At 38.3% G+C, this 19,784-nt stretch overlaps 1 protein-coding gene across 1 annotated transcript in view; it reads right to left on the bottom strand.

Moving 5' to 3' along the window:
- LOC113079377 (potassium channel subfamily T member 1-like) overlaps nt 1–7,326 on the bottom strand; it is a 54,311-nt gene extending 46,985 nt beyond the window's left edge. Inside the window, 1 exon segment of the mRNA XM_026251633.1 lies at nt 6,821–7,326. Within this exon segment, the coding sequence (XP_026107418.1) occupies nt 6,821–6,966 (146 nt within the window). The 5' untranslated portion in view covers nt 6,967–7,326.
- Between the last annotated feature and the right edge of the window lie 12,458 nt (nt 7,327–19,784).

Consider the following 19,784-nt stretch of genomic DNA (forward strand, 5'->3'; position numbering starts at 1 on the left):
ACCTAGAGGTGGATGGACTACAACAACAGAAGACCCCACCGGGTACCACTCATCTCCATTACAAATAGGAAAAAGAGGCTACAATTTGCACAAGCTCACCAAAATTGGACAGTTGAAAACTGGAAAAATGCTGCCTTGTCTGATGAGTCTCGATTTCTGTTGAGACATTCAGATGGTAGAGCCAAAATTTGGCGTAAACAGAATGAGAACATGGATCCATCATGCCTTGTTACCACTGTGCAGGCTGGTGGTGGTGGTCCCTTAGTGCCAATTGATCATCGTATTCGTCACATTCGTTTTATCATTTCAAATTGGTTTCTTGAACAGTACACTGTACTAAAATGGCCTCCACGGTCACCAGATCTCAACCCAATAGAGCATCTTTGGGATGTGGTGGAACGGGAGCTTGGTGCCCTGGATGTGCATCCCACAAATCTCCATCAGATCAAGATGCTATCCTATCAATATGGGGCAACATTTCTAAAGAATGCTTTCAGCACCTTGTTGAATCAATGCCACGTAGAATTAAGGCAGTTCTGAAGGTTAAAGGGGGTCAAACACAGTATTAGTATGGTTTTCCTAATAATCCTTTAGGTGCGTGTATATGTGTGTATGTGTGTGTGTGTGTGTGTGTGTGTGTGTGTGCGTGTGTGTGTGTATGTATATATATCTGACAGTCACAATTGCTGTCTCGCATGCCTGGGCTTAGTATGCTGAGCTGGCTTTCATGGAGTCATGTCATGATGAAGAGTCATGATGGACATCTTGATGCTGTGGTCAAGACTCGAGTACCTCAAATGAGATTGAGTCCTCTCTGCTATACCCTGATTTAGTTTCTCCTCATGAATAGAGGACTTAGGAGAAAAGCCAGGGTGGCCTGAGGATCACAATGAGGGCACTCCGGCTAAGTACATCTCCTTGGGCTCCTCACTCCTCTACCACATTGTTATCTCCGGGGCTTCAGTGGAGAACCAGATGTTGATTGCTGCATTGGAGGGGGAGCAAGAGTCCTCCAGGGATAAAGACTTGGCTGCGTTGACCCCTTCAGGGAAGGTAGCATTAACCAAGTCAAACCCAGAGCTGACAGATATGCTTTCTAGGGCTTGCGCGGAAGGCTCCACCGTCCAAATTGTTCAAGGGCTGTTTGATTGGTACCTGGGGGTGCCACATGCTTACCATTAGTATCCATTCCCAATATCTGGGACACAGGGTTGATGCAGGAGCTGCACACAATGACAGACCGTGCCTTACGAGTAATGAAAGTTATGTGTGGTCCCTAAATCAGGTGATGTCCATTCTGGTGGTCCAGGAATGCCACGTATGGCTGAACCTGGCAGATATGAAAGATGCCGACAAATACAAATATCTCGACTCCCCGATCTCCAAGACTGGCCTCTTTGGTGACGCGGTCAAGAATTTTGCCCAACAGTTCTCAGCAGCACAAAAGCAGATGGAGGAGATCGAACACATCCTGTCCTGGCACCGACTGCAGCCCCTCCATCTACTTGTCACAGAGGGCACCCTCCTAAAGTCCCTTACTCTGCTCTCGCATGGCCACAGCAGCAACCTCCACCCAAGCCGCACCACGGAGCCAGCCACAGGAGAACAGCGCAGCCTATCTCTGCCCCTGCCAGGCCCTTTAAGCATTAGAGCAAGCAGCGTTCCCGAGATGGGCAGCCTATTGGTTAGAGAGTTTGACTCCTAAGGCTGTGGGTTCGAGTCTCTGGCTGGAAATACCATGACTGAGGTACTCTTGAGCAAGGCACCTAACCCCAAACTGCTCCCGGATGCTGCAGCATAAATGGCTGCCCACTGCTCTGGGTGTGTGTTCACTGCTGTTTGTTTGCACTTTGGATGGGTTAAATGCAGAGCACGAATTCTGAGTATGGGTCACAATACTTGGCTGAATTTCATGTCACTTGGGATACAGGATCCTGCTCTTTAGGAAATGGTGATTGCACCACTCCTTCTCCCAGAGGAGGACCGGGCAAAAACATTTTGTTCAGTTTGAGTTCTGCCCAACAGCCAGCAGAGAACTGTTTCCTCTTTCTCTTGGTGGCAGTGTGTGACCCTGCGCCTTGCCACCCTTGTCCCCCTCTTCTATCCCCAGTGGGCAGCAGGGCATGGTACGAGGACGGCATGCCTTCTCACTCACCCTCTGCCCTACTGTAGAGCATGGTAAGTGGGCATGGTAACTCAGAACGCACCAGGTTACAATCACACCGTCCTGTCACGAAACATTCAGCCCATGGTTAGATCTTGCTTTTCTACAGGCAGGGATTCCCCTAGTGCAAGTATCCAGGCATGTTGTTATCTCAACAAATTCATGGTCAGGGTTGTGTTTCTTTCCTGCAGGAAGGGCTGGTGCGGAGGCTGTCTCTCTCCAATCTAAAAGTGTATGCTGCTGCTATTGCTGCACATTACAATGCAGAAGATGGTAATTCTGTAGGAAAGCATGACCTGATAATCAGGTTTCTTAATGGTGTGAGGCTAAATCCTCCCCGCCTTCATCTGGTACCCATTTGGCATCTCTCCTTTGTCCTAACGACCTTACAAAGGGAGCTGTTCGAACCTCTTCAGTCAGTTGAGCTCAAATTCCTTGTCTCTAAAGACGGTGTTCCTGACTGTGCTGGCTTAGAGGGTAGGGGACCTGCAGGCATTTTTTGCAGGCATTCTCCCCATGGACCAGATATCAGTACTAATTTGCTTCACAGGCAAGTTCCCCTTTTGCAAAACCTGTTTGGAGTTCCTCCAACACCCTTGGCAGTCAGATGTGGTGAAGCATCAGACACCAGGAATAGCACTTGCTTGTATGGCCAGGGTCAACCTTTGTGCTAGGCGCCCATGTGTAGGGATTCCTCCCCTTTTGGGTGATCCCACATGTGCATTCTTCCACGGTATGGCTTCCCTCACAGTGAGCATGTGTCTTTCCTTGGAAGAGTTGCTCTGTCATCTCTGCTCAATAACTTGTACTGAGCACCTAACCTCTGAACATCTTTGTGAAACTAATTTATATATTTACAATATATTAACAATCTAAAATCAAAATGTAAAAAAATTAAGATACCAATTTTGGTCTGTTTTTTTTTTTACTAAAGAACATGCAGTTTATGAAACTTCTGGATCCACAAAAAAATGAATGGTTAATTAATTAAATATCTGAATATTGCATTTATATTAATAATAAAGTTTGAAAACAATCATCTTTATCATAATTACAGAAATACCAAAAATATCTAAAAAAAAACCCTACTTGCTCACAAAAAGAAAATTTCTAGTCTGATGAAATAGAGTGTAGAAGGAAGGAATATGATGCTCAGTTCGGATTTCAGACTGCTGAGTCCCTGCTTTTGGAGTTTTGGACTAGATGATTTTTTGCTTGTCTAAAGCTACACCTACATACAGTACAAATACAATCCCTGCACTGCACCACAGCATTTCACAGCACCCTCAGAAACATTTCACTCTCACTGTGAGCTGCTCTGAAGCTGTGGATCTTTTACAAAGCTGATCTATGTAAAGCTCACAGTGGCATATGATTCATTTAAATTGTCATTGTATGAAACCAATCCCTTCATATTCTGGCTTACAATACACTGTGTAATACACTTATGTAACACTCATTTTTAAGAATTTGTTGAATTAGTGTACCAACTAAAAAACTTGATACTGTATATGTCGCAGACTGCTCTGATATTGTTTTTGTACAAACCCAATGAGTTTTGCCTACATAGGTCTCTCATTTGACAGCTAGCCAGGAATTTATGAAAAATATAACCGTTATGAAGCACAAAATTTGTCATCTGACACAAAAACATGATGGGCAAAACCCCCACAATTTTAACAAGAGCTAACTTTGCAAACAACTTCCTTCTCTTTCACTCCTTGCTGTCTACACTAAGTGCTCAAAAAAGAAATGGAAAGAGCAGACTGTTCAGACAAATGCCTTTCAATATAATCAAAACGTGTCCCAAAGTGGTCTAAAAGTAGACCAGTAGACTAAAACTGCTACTTTTGAAAAAAACTTGAAAGACCAGTCATCAGCTAATTCAGGTACAACTCTGGTACTACACAGTATGGTCAAGCGATGTGTGGGTAACACTTAACACAACTGGCACTAATGTAAGCTTTTCAGTTCATGGTATAAAATAACATACAACCAAAGTGGTGTGTATAAACCTCATATGATATGTTTTAAACATTTGCCAATTAGTCAGCATTTTGCATGTTGTAGATCATAATGCTTTATGTTGAGGCTCTCAATGAAGTCATCTATGGTTATCATCACTGCATCAAAGCCTTTTTTACTTTGTGGCAAACTTATAATAGTTTGTTTGTCTTTTACTATCAAATATCATAGAAAATGGTTTGTTCAATGGTTAGAAAACAAGATGCGCTGAGTTTAAGCAGTTGAGTCTTTTTTATCATCTAATAATATGTACAGCATAAAATAAACCGTGGTATTTTCAACCCATCAAGGCTCATTCACACTAAGAACTGTAACTATAAAGATAATGATAGCTAACAGAAAATAACATTCTGTTTATTATAAGCACTCAATTCTGTTACAGTTCTGTTATCTGTGGCTTTGAATGATTGAGATTTTTAAAGTGTATTCTAATTGGCAGGCAAATGTTTTGTATCATTCATCAGCTAAAAAAAAAAAAACTGAAATTGATTTCAGCAATATTGTTCCTCTATTTTCATAAAATTACTTTAAAAATGTCTAATAATATAACATTAAAAGCAGTGTTAAGATTAAGTGTTTGTCAAAATATAATGTCACATCAAGAAAGTGCCAATGAACTTTATTTTATTGTATTTTTTTGTAAGCATAGCTTCTTTTTTTTTACCACAATTACTGAACATGATGATCATATGAAAGACAGTTAATTAAGATTCCTAATCATCCTTGTCTAAGCTTGTGCCCTATTTATAGTCTGCTCTTAGCAACTAATGCCAAGAAAGACTTTCCTATTATATAGTGTTGTTAAGGCATCCACTGGGCGGATCATTAAAGAGACAGAGGGATTGACATACTTCTTTCTTCCAAGCCCTGAAGGACTCAAAAGATGTTACATTAAGATCATATTTTATTTATACAACTAATAAATGTCAATTAAACTGCCGGTCAGCAAAATATTTTACCCTCAGGGATTGACAGGTTTATGGGTTTAGACATCACAACACAAGTCTGATTAAAAGCCTTCATATCCACTGTTTAAAGAGTTTTAAAAAGGTGCTAGAAGATAAATAAGGTCTAGAAGAGAGGGCTACTGCATAAGGCAAAATATCATAAACACTTATGAATTTAATGTTTGCCAAACAATATTTCCAATGATCTTAACATATGATCTCCAAACCAGAATATACATGCATATATTTAAATAGTTTATACTTAGAGCAATTAGACCATATACAATTCATAAATGTTTTTAAAGTGCACTTTAATGACAAAAAAAAAAAGACCAAAAAAAAAAAGCTGAGTCTTGGGAAACTCAAAGAAGCAACTAAAAGACAACCATAATCCATTTGTCAATCTATGTTCCTTAGAAATAATATTTTTGATATTTTTACACAACTCTGCTGCTCTCTCTTTGCTTATCTCTCTTTTCAGCTCAACTGAGAACACAAGTGCCTTTGTGTACTATTATCGCTGTATACAATATGGCAATAGTCTGAATGGGCAGTTGGAGTGGATTACATTAGAGGACATCATTGAACAGATATGAAACAAACTCTGCAGAAAGCTTCAGCTCACATTGAAAAAACTGCTTTAGAGTGAGATGAGAGCTGGGTGTGGACTGTGCATAAAGAAAATCATTATGAATGATTAGTTTGCCTAACCAAACCATAATGAAATGATCATATTTCATGTCATTTGCATTTAGACTGAAGTTTATACCACCTTAATAAGTGATAGCATGCTGTGCAGCCTCAGGTTTCTGTTCATCTTCAGTCAATAAACATAACTGAAATATATGACCATCAGGTTGTATTATTTAAAACTTATTAATATAGGTAAACTCATCTGCCAGTTGGATCCAATAACATTCGACAAATAAGTCAGGAAATAAAACATGCATTCAAAAGTAATGACTGAGGTGTATTGGTCACACAAATGCACATTAAACATATATGAATATGATATACAGGCCACACAGAGCAAATATGACAATGAAAAAACATTTGTTTGTTCAACAGCACTTTAAAAGCCACTGGTAAATTATTTGTTTATAAGGGAACAAGGTGAGTATATGACAGAAATTAGGTTTCAACTATTCAAGCTTTGTGAATTGTTCAAAAGAGCGGAACACCGGTGGTTTGCATTACAACATAAAATCAATATCTACAGCTATGTTATTTCTTAATGTAATAAAGAGCTATTAGATAACTTAGATTAGATAGATCAGATAACTGGGTGAGTAGAGGTATAAGAGAAAGAGATGCAGCAGCCTCCTGTCAGTCATGTTACATTTTAGGTGGCTTTATGTGATCTTTGTGGCAGATTAATGTTAACACAGTCCACAGAATTGTCAGAGACGTTCCTGTATTCGACTGTAATGGTGTGCATTGACAGTGATCAAAACGAATAGAAAAGATGCACCGATGTGATTCTCTAAAGTCTACTTGAACAGAATCACCCACTATTTACATGCAAGCTATAATAAACGGGAAATATATGATTTAGGCTATTCATCCATCTATCGTAATTCAATATCTTTAATCTCAGTGAATGTGGCGCGTGCTGGAGGAGGCTGCAGTTTTGTTATCAAACAGTGTTCACACACACATGCTGCTTGAAACGGGACTGCGGTACCTTTGACCAGCATCGCTCTCAAAAGAACCCATCGTCCGAATCGGCACTGCCGCATTGGGCCAAATGTGCTCGAAGGATTTCCTGGCTTCGGTCTTGACGTCTGGGTCGATTTCGGACGGCGACTCGGTTTTTTTGGCACCTGCCATTCTCCAGGCTCACAAGTTACTACCAGCTGAGATGGACGGAGGCTGTCAGCGAGCGCGGGGCATATGCTTCCCTTTCCCACGCGTCGCATCCGTAAATGCACCTGCAGCCGGACGAGCGTTTCGCGCTCACGACGCTGATGAGGGTAATCACACACTCTCGCGACGGCAGTAGTGAGACGCGTGGAGTCTTCAGTGCTCAATATGATCTTAAAATTCTCCAGCTTACAGCCTCAACTGCGCAAGTCCGGCTCACAAGTGCATCTGAACGAATCACATTACCACATCAAAACCAAGACATCAAGCTGACCCACACTTGTTAATATCGCTGAATGATACTGCCTTTCCGGTGTGAAATGAATGGAGAGATGAAAGGTGAATGGACTGCATACGATATGCATTAAACAACATAATTATCTGCACTTGGAAATATTTATTAATAGGCTAAGTGAGTACAGAAATAAACAGATTTTTATACCAATTCAAATCAAACTACAACAATAAAAATTATATAATTTATAGCAAAGAGTGACAGGAACCTTTTTCCAGACAAAATGAATGTAAATAATATTGCATAATGGAGTGCACATTAAGTTAACAATTGTGTATTTTTATGACTTTGTATTTAAAATTAAGTTTAAAATGAGCTTGATGATGCAACTTGTCACAATGATGGATTTTTGCTAGGGTGTAGCTAAACAGCTGATAAAGTGTTCTGGGTTGTAAGCACATTGCTATGTGTTTGTTTGGGTGTTCTGTGTTGTTGCCAGTCACCAGGGTGTTGCTATGCAGTTGCAAAAGTGTTTTGGGTGGTTGCCAGGGCATTGTTTGGGTGTTCTGTGTTGTTGCTGGTCACCAGGGTGTTGCTATGCCGTTGCTAATGTTTTGGGCGGTTGCTAGGGCATTGTTTGGGTGTTCTGTGTTGTTGCTGGCCACCTGGGTGTTGCTATGCAATTGCTCAGTATTCTGGGTGGTTGTTAGTGTGATGCTATGTGGTTGCTATAGTGATTGGGTGGTTGCTAGGACACTGCAAGGGTGTTTGGGATTTTATCCCATATGGTCTGCTAAGTGAAAATTGTACAAGAATGCTTGGAAACATAATAATCACACCTCTCCTTGAGTCAAGTCAAGCCATGTATATCTGTTTGTGTTAATCTGTCAAAGTAAGACATTTTTCAATACTTCAACAGTGATTTGATTAACTATATTGTTCTTTTCACTATTGACACTCCATACATTGTGTCCAAAAGCTAGCATTTTTCTTTAAGGAACTTTTCAGGCTTACTGATATTCATGTACTTACTGTACATACTCTACCTTCATACACAAATCACCTTTTATATAAGTGATAATGGCACATGTGCTGGAAACAAACATCAATACGCCACTGTAAGCATTACATTTTCTCATTAAATTTTCACAGAGAGAACGAGCCACTGCCTGAGTGGGAGTCTCTGTTCTCTCTCAGTCTCTGCACTGAGGATGATGATTATGTAACAGTAGTTTATGAGAACAGCAGACAAGGGATTCCACCAATGAAACATCACAGTGACACCCTGTGGTCAGAGGAAGAGTCATAGTACTCATTTCTCCGAATCCTCCCTGAGACATTGAAAGAAATACTTCTAAAAAACTTTTAACAGATTAACTCTAATACTTTACAGCATAAGTGTCTACACATACATTATCCCCATACAACATATTCACCTGTACATATATATCTATATATTTTTACAGTAAAGGTTTGTATCTCATCTACCTCACATTTTATTGTATCTGTCTCTCTTTCAAACTTGTATGACTTTATTTCTTTTGCAGAAAGCAAATATATTAAATAATAATAATAATAATAATAATAGACTTTAATTGTAAACAAAACAATGTTCCCAAAAAAAATTACATAGAGGTTTGTTATGACATTAATACAAATTAACCTGTGCTTATAAAGATGGTATAATTTCAGTAGAAAATATTAAAAACTGTTCAGTGAAAATTTTTTATATATATTTTATTGATTTATATTTTGAGTGTGGGATTAGTGTACAAATAAAACACATTGGATGTTCAATTAAGATTCATTTATGGATGTAATGTACAGTAGATACATACAGTTTTGCAATAATGAGTTTAAGTGAGATATGATTTTGTGAATATCAGAGCTAATTAATTGAGAAATCAAATTTCCCTTAATGTTCAGACATTTAAGAGGTCATTGTACTACAAAAACATCCAGTAAGTTTCAGAGCTCAAAACTTCCTTGTTAATCCAAAAACAGCTTTTATTGAAACCAGTAATGGACAATGATGTAATCTGCAGAATTTACACTTCAATTATGAGACTACAGTGTTTCCAATACATTGAGTGTGTGTTTTTATATCACTGTATTTCTGAGGGACTGTCTACAGAAAATTGGATGTCATTTTTATTTAATCTTGCATGTACAGGAGCTTTTCATAAAAATAGAATATCATGGAAAAGGTCTTTATTTTTTGTAATTTTATTAAAAAAGCAAACTTTCTTATATTCTAGATACGTTGCACACAAACTTAAATATTTAAAGAGTTTTTGTTTTAATTCTGATGTTTACGATTTCCCGCTTAAAAAATTACATTATTCCATTTTGAGCTTGATTAGTTTGATTAATTTTGAGTATAAGTACTGGGTAGCTCTTGGGCTAGTTTAGAACACGCAACCACAATTATGGGAAAGACTACTGACTTGACAGTTGTCCAGAAGATAATCAACAACACCCTCCACAAGGAGGGGAAGCCACAGAAGGTCATTGCTGAAAGGGCTGGCTGTTCATGGAGTGCTGTATCAAAATATATTCATAAAAAGTTGACTGAGGTTGAAGTGTGGTAGGAAAAGGTGCACATGCAACAGGGATGACCACAGCCTTGGGAAGATTGTCAGGAAAATTGTCAAGAACTTGGGAGAACTTCAAAAAGAGTGGACTAAGGAAAAGGGCTACTGCTGTCACATTCCTAGAACCAAGCCACTCCTGAACCAGAAAAAATAAATAAAAAAATAAGTCAAAAGTATTTCACCTGGTGTAAGGAGGAAAAAAAACTGGACTGTTGCTCAGTGGTCCAAAGTCCTCTTTTGAGATGAAAGTAAATTTAGCATTTCATTTTAAAGCATTAATTTGTGCAAAAGGAGCCAAAGTATTGAGTACATAATTAAACCTGCTTTTGGAGATCTTAAAACATTACCTGTTTTGTAAATATTTTTTTGATTGATCTTTGAGAAAATATTCATATTTTTTGAGCTACTAAATCTTTACCATCAGAATTAAAACAAAAAACTCTTGAAATATTTTAGTTTGTGTGCGATGAACCTAGAATATAAGAAAGGTAGCTTTTTTAATTAAATTACAAAAAAAATCAAAAACTTTTCCATTATATAATAATAAATTATTTTCATGCACCTGTAATTTCGGATTAAGCAGCTTTTGTGAGCAGAGCGCTGTATTGTGTACAGCCTTACCAGGGAAATCTCGATCTCTGCCACTTCAACATTTGCATTTTGCATATATTCCAGAATAGGGTGCAAGCTTGTGGGGAAACACGGGACTATGGTATAAATAAATGCAACTGCATAACAGTTTAGCCCTTTCCCAAATGGAGCTGTCAATCACAGTGCAAGTTTATATTCAATGACGCTGTCTATGTACAAAGAATCTCTTATTTACATCATGTTTGCACTGTTAGTTATCTTGAAATTTGTGAAAGTTCAAACTCAAGTTGTAATGTGAAGATCACTGCATTCATGCTCTCAACAGTCTGACAATGCTCATCACTGCAACCTTTCATCCGATGGGAGTAGATGTAAATATAATGCTATAATGATGATTAGAATTCATTAATAGGTGAATTAATATTCACCATGATTAGTTGATCTCATAAACTGTAACATTAAAAATGTATTAAACATTTTTGAGAGAGCTACACATGTAATACTTATTTCATATGAAAAGATGTTAGCCAATCACAGCAGTGGGTTCAAGTCAGAGTGCTAAACAATAAGGGTAGAAAATATCAGTTTATTTTTAAATATCAAATCATACTAGCATAAGCATATCATGTCAATAGAGACATTATCAAATAATTTTAAAATGCAGTTCATGACCTATTTAATAATGATGCGGTCTCTGTATTTAAAATAAAACAAAAAGTTTAGTCTAAAGAGGTTTGAAAATGTATAACAAGTAGTAACTGTCAGACTCTGTTCCATGTCTCGTGTTGTGTTTCCCCCCCATGTGCTCCATGTCAATGATTATGCCCATTGTGGCCCACATTCTAAAAGTGATGATTTTGTGTTTTTAGGCAACAAGTAAGCTGATACCACGGTGAAGGACGCAGCTATGAGAACAGAACCTTCTTTTACCTTCTTTTACCTGTGACTCATTCACACTCCCTTCTGATTCTCTTACAGCCGTGCAAGCTTTTGCCACAGCAGATGAGAAGAAACAATGGGTGAAGGGTGACATGGGTGAATGGGTGACAGACTGTCGATGTCAGAGAGTAGTGGGGTATGACAGCAGCGGGCAGATTCGCCAGATTATAGAGGAAGATAGTGCTCTGTTGTCTATGTTTACAACCACTAGTTGGAGATCCTTATATCAGCCCGAAGGACAGACAGTTGTATTAGCATACTGCAAACCACACCTGAGACCACTGCTGAATAGAGAAACAGGACATATTATGGTAAGACCAACCAAACTTATTGGAGTCAAGTGGCAATACCTGACAAGATGGTATGCCCTCAATTGAGCAGGACAATTAAACAACTAAAGGGCTGGTCAGAGACTGATGAGAATTTGTGGGGTATGGCAGCAGGCTTCATCCTTCTTATACTGCTCACGGTCAACCTGGCAATGTCTGTCCGAATATATCTAAATGACCATAATGATGACAACGATACCTTCAGTGACATTATCTGTGAACTATGCATTGATCCAATCAAAAAAATAAACATTCTGAGAGAAGTCAGAGAAGCAAAGACAGGAGATGAGCATTGACCCTCCTCATTCGTATTCAAACAACATGTGGTGGAGATTAACTGCCAGGATAAATGGACTGAGTGACTGTTATGCGTCTGCTCAACTTCCGCACAGCATAACAGGAGGGGAATGGTGGCCATACCAAGATCTGACCTGACAACAATAGCAGTCGCAGCAGCGAACATGTCTGATGAAGATGACCTATGGATTGCAGAAGACAAGGGTGAATGAACGACAGTCAGAACCATCAAAAGAGTGGCTGGACGAGTTGCTACTGTAAAAGAAACACCTAGGAACGTGACATGGTACCAGAGTAGCGAGGGACAAGACTACTTCGGAAACATACCATCTGGCCACTGCAGTGAAATCTACAACGTCTTGACAAGTGGCGAGACCAAAAGTATGTGCATGGGTTGTCTGCGTAACACCACATTTCCGAGTCAGTACATACAACGATCAGTGGTCTCACTCACTTTCATGCAATTGAACACATGAGATGCCATAAAGCATGTAACATGACTCATATACCAGATGAAGAAGGAACTGGTATGCTGGAAGACTGGAATTGGTTATGTGGACACGTCGTCTACACTTCATTGCCAAGAGACTGGGTGGGCACGCATGCCATGGTGGAGCTGTATGGAGGAACATTGGTAGTCAAGACACTTGAACACCTTCACAACTACACAGAACATCGTCTGACAAGACCCAAGAGAGAGATTGAAAAAAAAGTGTCCACACTGAAAGAGTGAGCAAAGCAATCAAGCTGGGCCAGAGACAATTATGTTATGAGGGAACACAGGCTGTGGACTGGAACAGAAAAGTTCTTTCATGCAGTAATTCCGGCACTTAGAGTCAGTCTTCTTCAGATTGAGGTTGAAATCACAAGATATGAACTGATAAGTTTCATGAACACTACCAAAGTGATGATGGAGAGCATCCAGGAGGAGCAACTTCAAGGGCTGAGACTGACTGACTACACTGCTAAACCGATTTGTCCTAGACCAGGTTTTATGAGAGCCCAGGTTGCTCTGATAGTGGTTAGGGGTGCTCCGATCACGATCGGCCGATCGTTATGCGCATCTCGTCAGTAAAGCCGGTTATCTAATCAGCGTTTAATTCCATCAGGTGCATGATTTCACATAGAGCAGCTGTTACTACAAAGAGCCATTGCTAATAGAGAAGATGCGCAAATTCACTTAACTTTCAGCGTTTATTGGCGCATCTTCTCAGTTAACAACGGCTCTGTGTAGTAACGATCGGACGATCGTGATCGGAGCACCCCTAATAGTGGTCTTCAGCTCTTCTACATTGTTGGGTCTGGCATATTGCATCTTTCTCGTCACAATACCCCATATATTTCCTATGGGGTTAATGTCAAGCGAGTTTGCTGGCCAATTAAGAACAGGGATACCATGGTCCTTAAACCAAGTACTGGTAGCTTTGGCACTGTGTGCAGGTGCAAAGTCCTGTTAGAAAATTAAATCTGCATCTCGATAAAGTTGGTCAGCAGCAGGAAGCATGAAGTGCTCTAAAACTTCCTGGTATATGGATGTGTTGACCTTGGACCTCAGAAAACACAGTGGACCAACACCAGCAGATGACATGGCACCCCAAACCATCACTGACTGTGGAAACTTTACACTAGACCTCAAGCAACATGGATTCTGTGCCTCCCCTCTCTTCCTCCAGACTCTGGGACCCTGATTTCCAAAGGAAATACAAAATTTACTTTCATCAGAGAACATAACTTTGGACCACTCAGCAGCAGTCCAGTCCTTTGTCTTTGGCCGCTTCAGACACTGTCTGTTGTTCAAGAGTGGCTTGACACAAGGAATCCAACAGCTGAAACCCATGTCTTGCATAAATCTGTGCATACTGGTTTTTGAAGCACTGACTCCAGCTGCAGTCCACTCTTTGTAAATATCCCCTACATTTTTGAATGGGTTTTGTTTCACAATCCTCTCCAGGGTGCGGTTATCCCTACTGCTTGTACACTTTTTTTCTACCACATATTTTCCTTCCTTTTGCCTCTCTATCAATGTGCTTGGACACAGAGCTCTGTGAACAACCATCCTCTTTTTCAATGACTCTTTGTGTCTTGCCCTCCTTGTGCAAGGTGTCAATGTTCCTCTTTTGGAAAACTGCCAAGTCAGCAGTCCTCCCTATGATTGTGTAGCCTACAGAACTAGCCTGAGAGACCAATTAAAGGCCTTTGCAGGTGTTTTGAGTTAATTAGTGGATTAGAGTGTGGCACCAGGTGTCTTCAATATTGAACCTTTTCACAATATTCAAATTTTCTGCGATACTGAATTTGGGATTTTCCTTAGATGTCAGTTATCATCATCAAATTAAAATAAATTAACATTTGAAATATATCAGTCTGTGTATAATTAATGAATATAATTTACAAGTTTAACTTTTTGAATGGAATTAGTGAAATAAATCAACCTTTTTGATGATATTCTAATTATAGGAGTGTCCCCGACTAAGGATTTTCATAGTCGAATCGGAATTTTCAAATCTTGCCGATATTCGACTGATAGTCGAATCATATGTTTGGGGGTAGGGCAAAAAACATTAACAAGAGTCAAGTCAGACATTCGACTAACATAATTACTGATGTTAACACAGAGAAAATGTGTAATGAACACCTTGCAGATATAAAATAATATCTATATTAATGTTTTATATTTTGATTAACAGATAGCTAACACTTAATGTTGACAAAACTATTTTTTTTACTAACTTCTTTATTTTTTTTGCAAAAACATTAGCATGTTCTGCCTTTCTGTTTGAGCTGCGCGCACTGAAGATGACCAGTAGAATGACGCATTTGATGGCAAGTTTTTAATCAATGGGATTCAACTCATAATTTCATCTAGAATACGCTTCGTTATTTATACAACATGACGTTAATATTAAGACTTAAAGGCTATTTGCTAAAAAGGCCCGATTGCACATGAAGATATCTGTGGTGCTTTGAATGAACTCCTTTTGTGGACGCGTTCTTCACGAAACAATGTGCAGAAACACAACAGATATAGCGATTGACACATAGACCTCTTGCTGAATGACAAAAAGCTGATGCCGGTTCCACCACATGTGCTTTTAAGCTTCCTGGTCGTCACACCACCCGTGACATCTCGCCCTTTCACTGGACTGATTGCACATGTGATTCAGAGCATGGTCACGGTGGAGGCATTCCCAGCATTTTGATGCAGCTCGAGTTCCTGAAGGGAAACTCCTTGTCGATGTACTCTACGTCTCCTCTTTCCTTGCTCATCCTGTAGGTAACTGTGACAGTAACCAGCTGTTAAAAATAAAGTAATTTGACTGAACAAACTAAAATCTGATCAAATAGAAATAGCTCCTTGAGGTAATAACTATGCATTTGCAGCGTCAACAAATGACAACTAATAATTGAATGAAGATTTAATTAATAAATATATGACTGGGTATTAAGAGTAGTTGTTTATCTTTAGGGATGAGGGATCTTTAGGGATAAATTTCAATTGCTGAAAATGTCATTTTCGTTTTTCAGCTGAAAGATGAAAACGGTCAAAAATGTATGGCACGTAGTTTGCTGTATGTTTACTTGTGGATTATTCTTTTCTGCCTTAACCACAGATTATCAGAAGGTAAGCAAACAAATGTAACACAAATTAAAAAATGTACACCACAGTCATAAAATTCACAGCAAAGCATGTGACACACCAGACCACTAATCACTAAACCATTTCCCCGTCCAGAACAGCAGATGGAAGTCTTGAGTTTAGAGATGATTTCCTGTCACTACATATTAGCACAGAGTTGAGAGCTCCAGATTCCTCCAGCAACCGCCTGAATCAGTGCGAGAGCCCCACTGGGCACAGTCATCTCACGGCATCAGCCAAAACAGCAGCAAACACGCCTGTGAGAAACATCACATGCAACAATGCCTTTAGTGCTCTTCAACAGATATTATATACAGCAAAGTACTTTATTCTTCATGCCAGGCATAATAAGACATCCTTATCCAGTCCTGAGACAGCATGTGCAAGATGCTCCAGACTGGGTGTCTGCTGGGAGAATAACACAAAGAAAGCCGATGGATTTTACAGATGGATGGTTCAGAATATGGCACTACACAAGTTCCACATTATTGCTTTTTATTAAAGGGAAGCAGTGATACAAAGACCAAGACAAAGACAGTCCAAATAACACCTAAATGAGAGGAACCATTGCTTATTGTAACTCTAAGATTTCATGGCTCATTTCACGAGAAAATTGAGCATCTTAGTGGGATACAGAAGCACTATAAAAGGGAAAGCATAAATAATTGAGTTTAACAAAGAATTTGGTTGTAATCATGAATATATTTTCACACTGACTACCAAAATTAATGTGGAAAAGACAAAGAATGTATTGTAGATATTTGATATTATTATTATTATTTTATTGCATATACTATAAATGAAAACTAGTATCAACGATACCAACACTATACTAATGCCTTTTTTATTTTTCAGTTTCTGATGAATTGAGTAATTATAGCCATTTAACATTACACTATACTTGAAAACCAGGCTTAAACTGAACATACATAATATATGTAGCATTAAGCAAGTTATACTGGGCTATTAATTATGTTTAACATGTTAAAAGCGAATATTAATTGTGGAAACGTGTAATTTTTTCCTACCCCAGTATTTGAAGTAAGTAGAAAAGTCTAATTGCATAACCAAAGCATTCAATCTGAGAATATTTTATTTATTTTTTTAAAACAACATCTTCAGGAGAATGAAGGGATCCAAACTGAGCATAAAATGAATATTAAACAACCGTGTTATTACTGAATGTTATTTAGCAGGGAACTGTCTGCATCTAATTGCTATGCAATCATCACAATATTCCAAAAATACCTATGAGATTTCTTGGCAACTCTCTCAATAGGCTGTTATTTTTCATTAAAGGGGATTGAATAATTAATCAGGGAGGTGATATTTTACTGTTGTCTTTTGCATTTTATTTATTTTAAATGAACAGTGAAATGAGTTGAAATGAACACATACACAATCAAAGAAAAACTTAGCTTCAATGTTACACTGATCACAGACTTTGTATTCGATTCAAGTGGCAAACAATGCAGATGGTCTGTTTAAACTGAGATAACGGGTCTCACTAATAAAAGTTGTCATGGCCACAACACACACTTGGTGACTGAGTTTATTCTTGGTCATGAAATGTGAAGTGTGCATTAACCTTAAAGCGATAGTTCATCCCAAAATGAAATCTCCTCATCTTTTTTTATTTATTTGTTTTACCCTCACATCATTCCAAACCAGCAGTGTAGGGGAAGCCACTCTGGAACTGTAGCTTGACCAGCTCCAAGCTACTCGTAAATCAAAGTAGTTACGCTACATTCAAGCTACCTTTCTGAAAAAGTAGCTAATGAGAGCAGCACATTTTATGGAGGACTGTTTCCTGATCCTGGGAGAGAAGACTACAATGCCGGCTGTTCTGACTAACAGTCTGTAAGTACGTTTACATATGTACAGGTTTTGCCACTGATGATTCAAATGCAAGTTTGGAGCAGTGTAGAGCAGCAGTTCTCATTTTGTATGCTTCTCCTATGGCATCAGATGTTTGTCTATTCGAAAGTAGATTCCCTGTGGACATCACAGGATATACCGCCATGATTCCAGTTCGAAGTGAACATATATGTTCCACTCAAAGTGCATTGAAGTGTGTGACACATGAAATTAAATTGTATTTATTTACAGAGGTATATGATATCACACTTGTCCGTTTGTGAAAATGTTGCGCAGCGCAAATCCATGAATGAATGTTCAAAAGTGAGTTAAACTATGTGGAAAATAATGTGTTTTTTGAACATTAAACCACAAACACATTTCCAAATATAAAAATAATTTTAGGTGGTACAACATTATGAAACGCAACAGAACACTGACCTTCAGCGCCATTCACTGGATATTTCATTTCTGCACTGTAATGATACATACAACTCTTCCATCTGTTTTGGATAAAAATGAATGCACTTTTAGCATTATTTTGATGAAATATCACCACAGGCAATGGTAACCAAAATCTGATAAACATCTTTTATGTTCTTCAGGAAAAAAGAATTATCCAAATTGTTTCAACGTGAGGCTGATTATATGACAATTTTCATTTTTAAGTGAACTAAAATTAATTTATATCCTGCAGTCCCAGTCACTTTCACACAATTTTAATCACATCTCGACGTCAGGATTTTTAAATTGTTTATGGTCCAGTTTACAGTACAGAAAAAAACTGTTGCCTTAATTGCTACTTGGACTCTAAACTGAACTCTAATCTGACAAAGCAACTTAATATATTCCACAGAAACTAGATTATATGCAAGCATAAAATCACCTGCTGATACTGTGTAATATGAGATGGAAGTATAATATAAGATTAAATGCAAGCTGTTTTATTTTCTGGTCTTCCCTTACGAAAATTAACCATGGTTTTACTACAAATAAAACCAAAAAAACATGGTTACTGTAGTTAAACCATGGTAACCACAAATTAACCATGGTTTTGCTATATTAACCATAGTTTTACCATGGTATTTGTAGTAAATCTGTGGTTATACAAATGGTAGTCAATACGCCAAAAAAACATAGGTTACTACAGTTTTACTACAATAAAACCATGGTTATTTTTCGTAAGGGTTAGGGAAATTACTCAGGCTCTAATGAGAGGATTGAAATCTCCACCTCCACTAAGCAGAATGTCTCTCCCTCTGCTAAATGACTCTTCTGGCTGACCTCCGAGACATCTCTTCATACTCGCTGAGCAGTGTGACATGCACATACACACGTGTTCTCTCGCTCCTGCTCTCTCTTTTGCTGCCTTCATTAAACCAGCTTATTACACTCAACAGCCAGGGCTTCAACAATGTCATATAATTTAATTGTCAAGCCAGAGGTCTCATTTGCAGCACAGCTACAATCTTTTATTTGAGGGGGTAGTGTCAACATAACAGAATGGATCCTCTCGAAAACATTGAATTTCTAACAAAACCTAGGTCAGGTTTTGACAAGTATTATAATGCTTTGTTTACAATAAAAATCCAGGTGGTCAAAATACATTAATAAAAGCTAGATTTTGCCAGCATCTGAATAAAATGTGACTGGTGCTTGGAAGTGCACAAAGTGATACCATACAAGAGTTGTCACTTGTCAGGTTGTTATGTTGGTGTTATAAGTAGTTGCTAGGATATTGCTATGGGGTTATGTGTGGTTGCTAGGTGTTCTGGGAGGTTTCTATGTGGTTGCTTAACTGGCCAGAGTTAAAACTATTAGTAAAAGTAGTAATTCAGTTTATTTAATTGCAGATTATTTGTCATGTATTTCTTGTGTTTGTGTTTCATGAGGACCTTTATTATATCTTTGATGTCAGTTTTCATTTACATTTAATAATTTAACAGATGTTTAATCCAAAGTGACTTAAATTATACTATTATACACTGTGTTTCAAATTATGCAAGTAAAATATCAATAGGATTTCAGTACAATAAAGAGTCAGATTTTTGTTTGCGCTGTTTTTCACATCATTTCAGGTAACTGGTATCAATCTCAGACTGGTTTGGTCAATAGTTTGCCAGTCTTCTTAAGTAAATGGAAACCATACCTGAAAAGGTTGTTCCACATTAAGAAAGTCACAGTTCTCATGAAATATGGTGAGGGAGAAAGATCTGTACGAAAATGAAAAGTACGAAATAATACAATGTCTTTCAAAAGGCGATCATGATCGTGACTTTATTGTCAGTCAAACAAAGTAATTTTGC

The sequence above is a fragment of the Carassius auratus genome, chromosome 5 (assembly GCF_003368295.1).
Source record: "Carassius auratus strain Wakin chromosome 5, ASM336829v1, whole genome shotgun sequence".
NCBI classification, from domain to species: domain Eukaryota; kingdom Metazoa; phylum Chordata; class Actinopteri; order Cypriniformes; family Cyprinidae; genus Carassius; species Carassius auratus.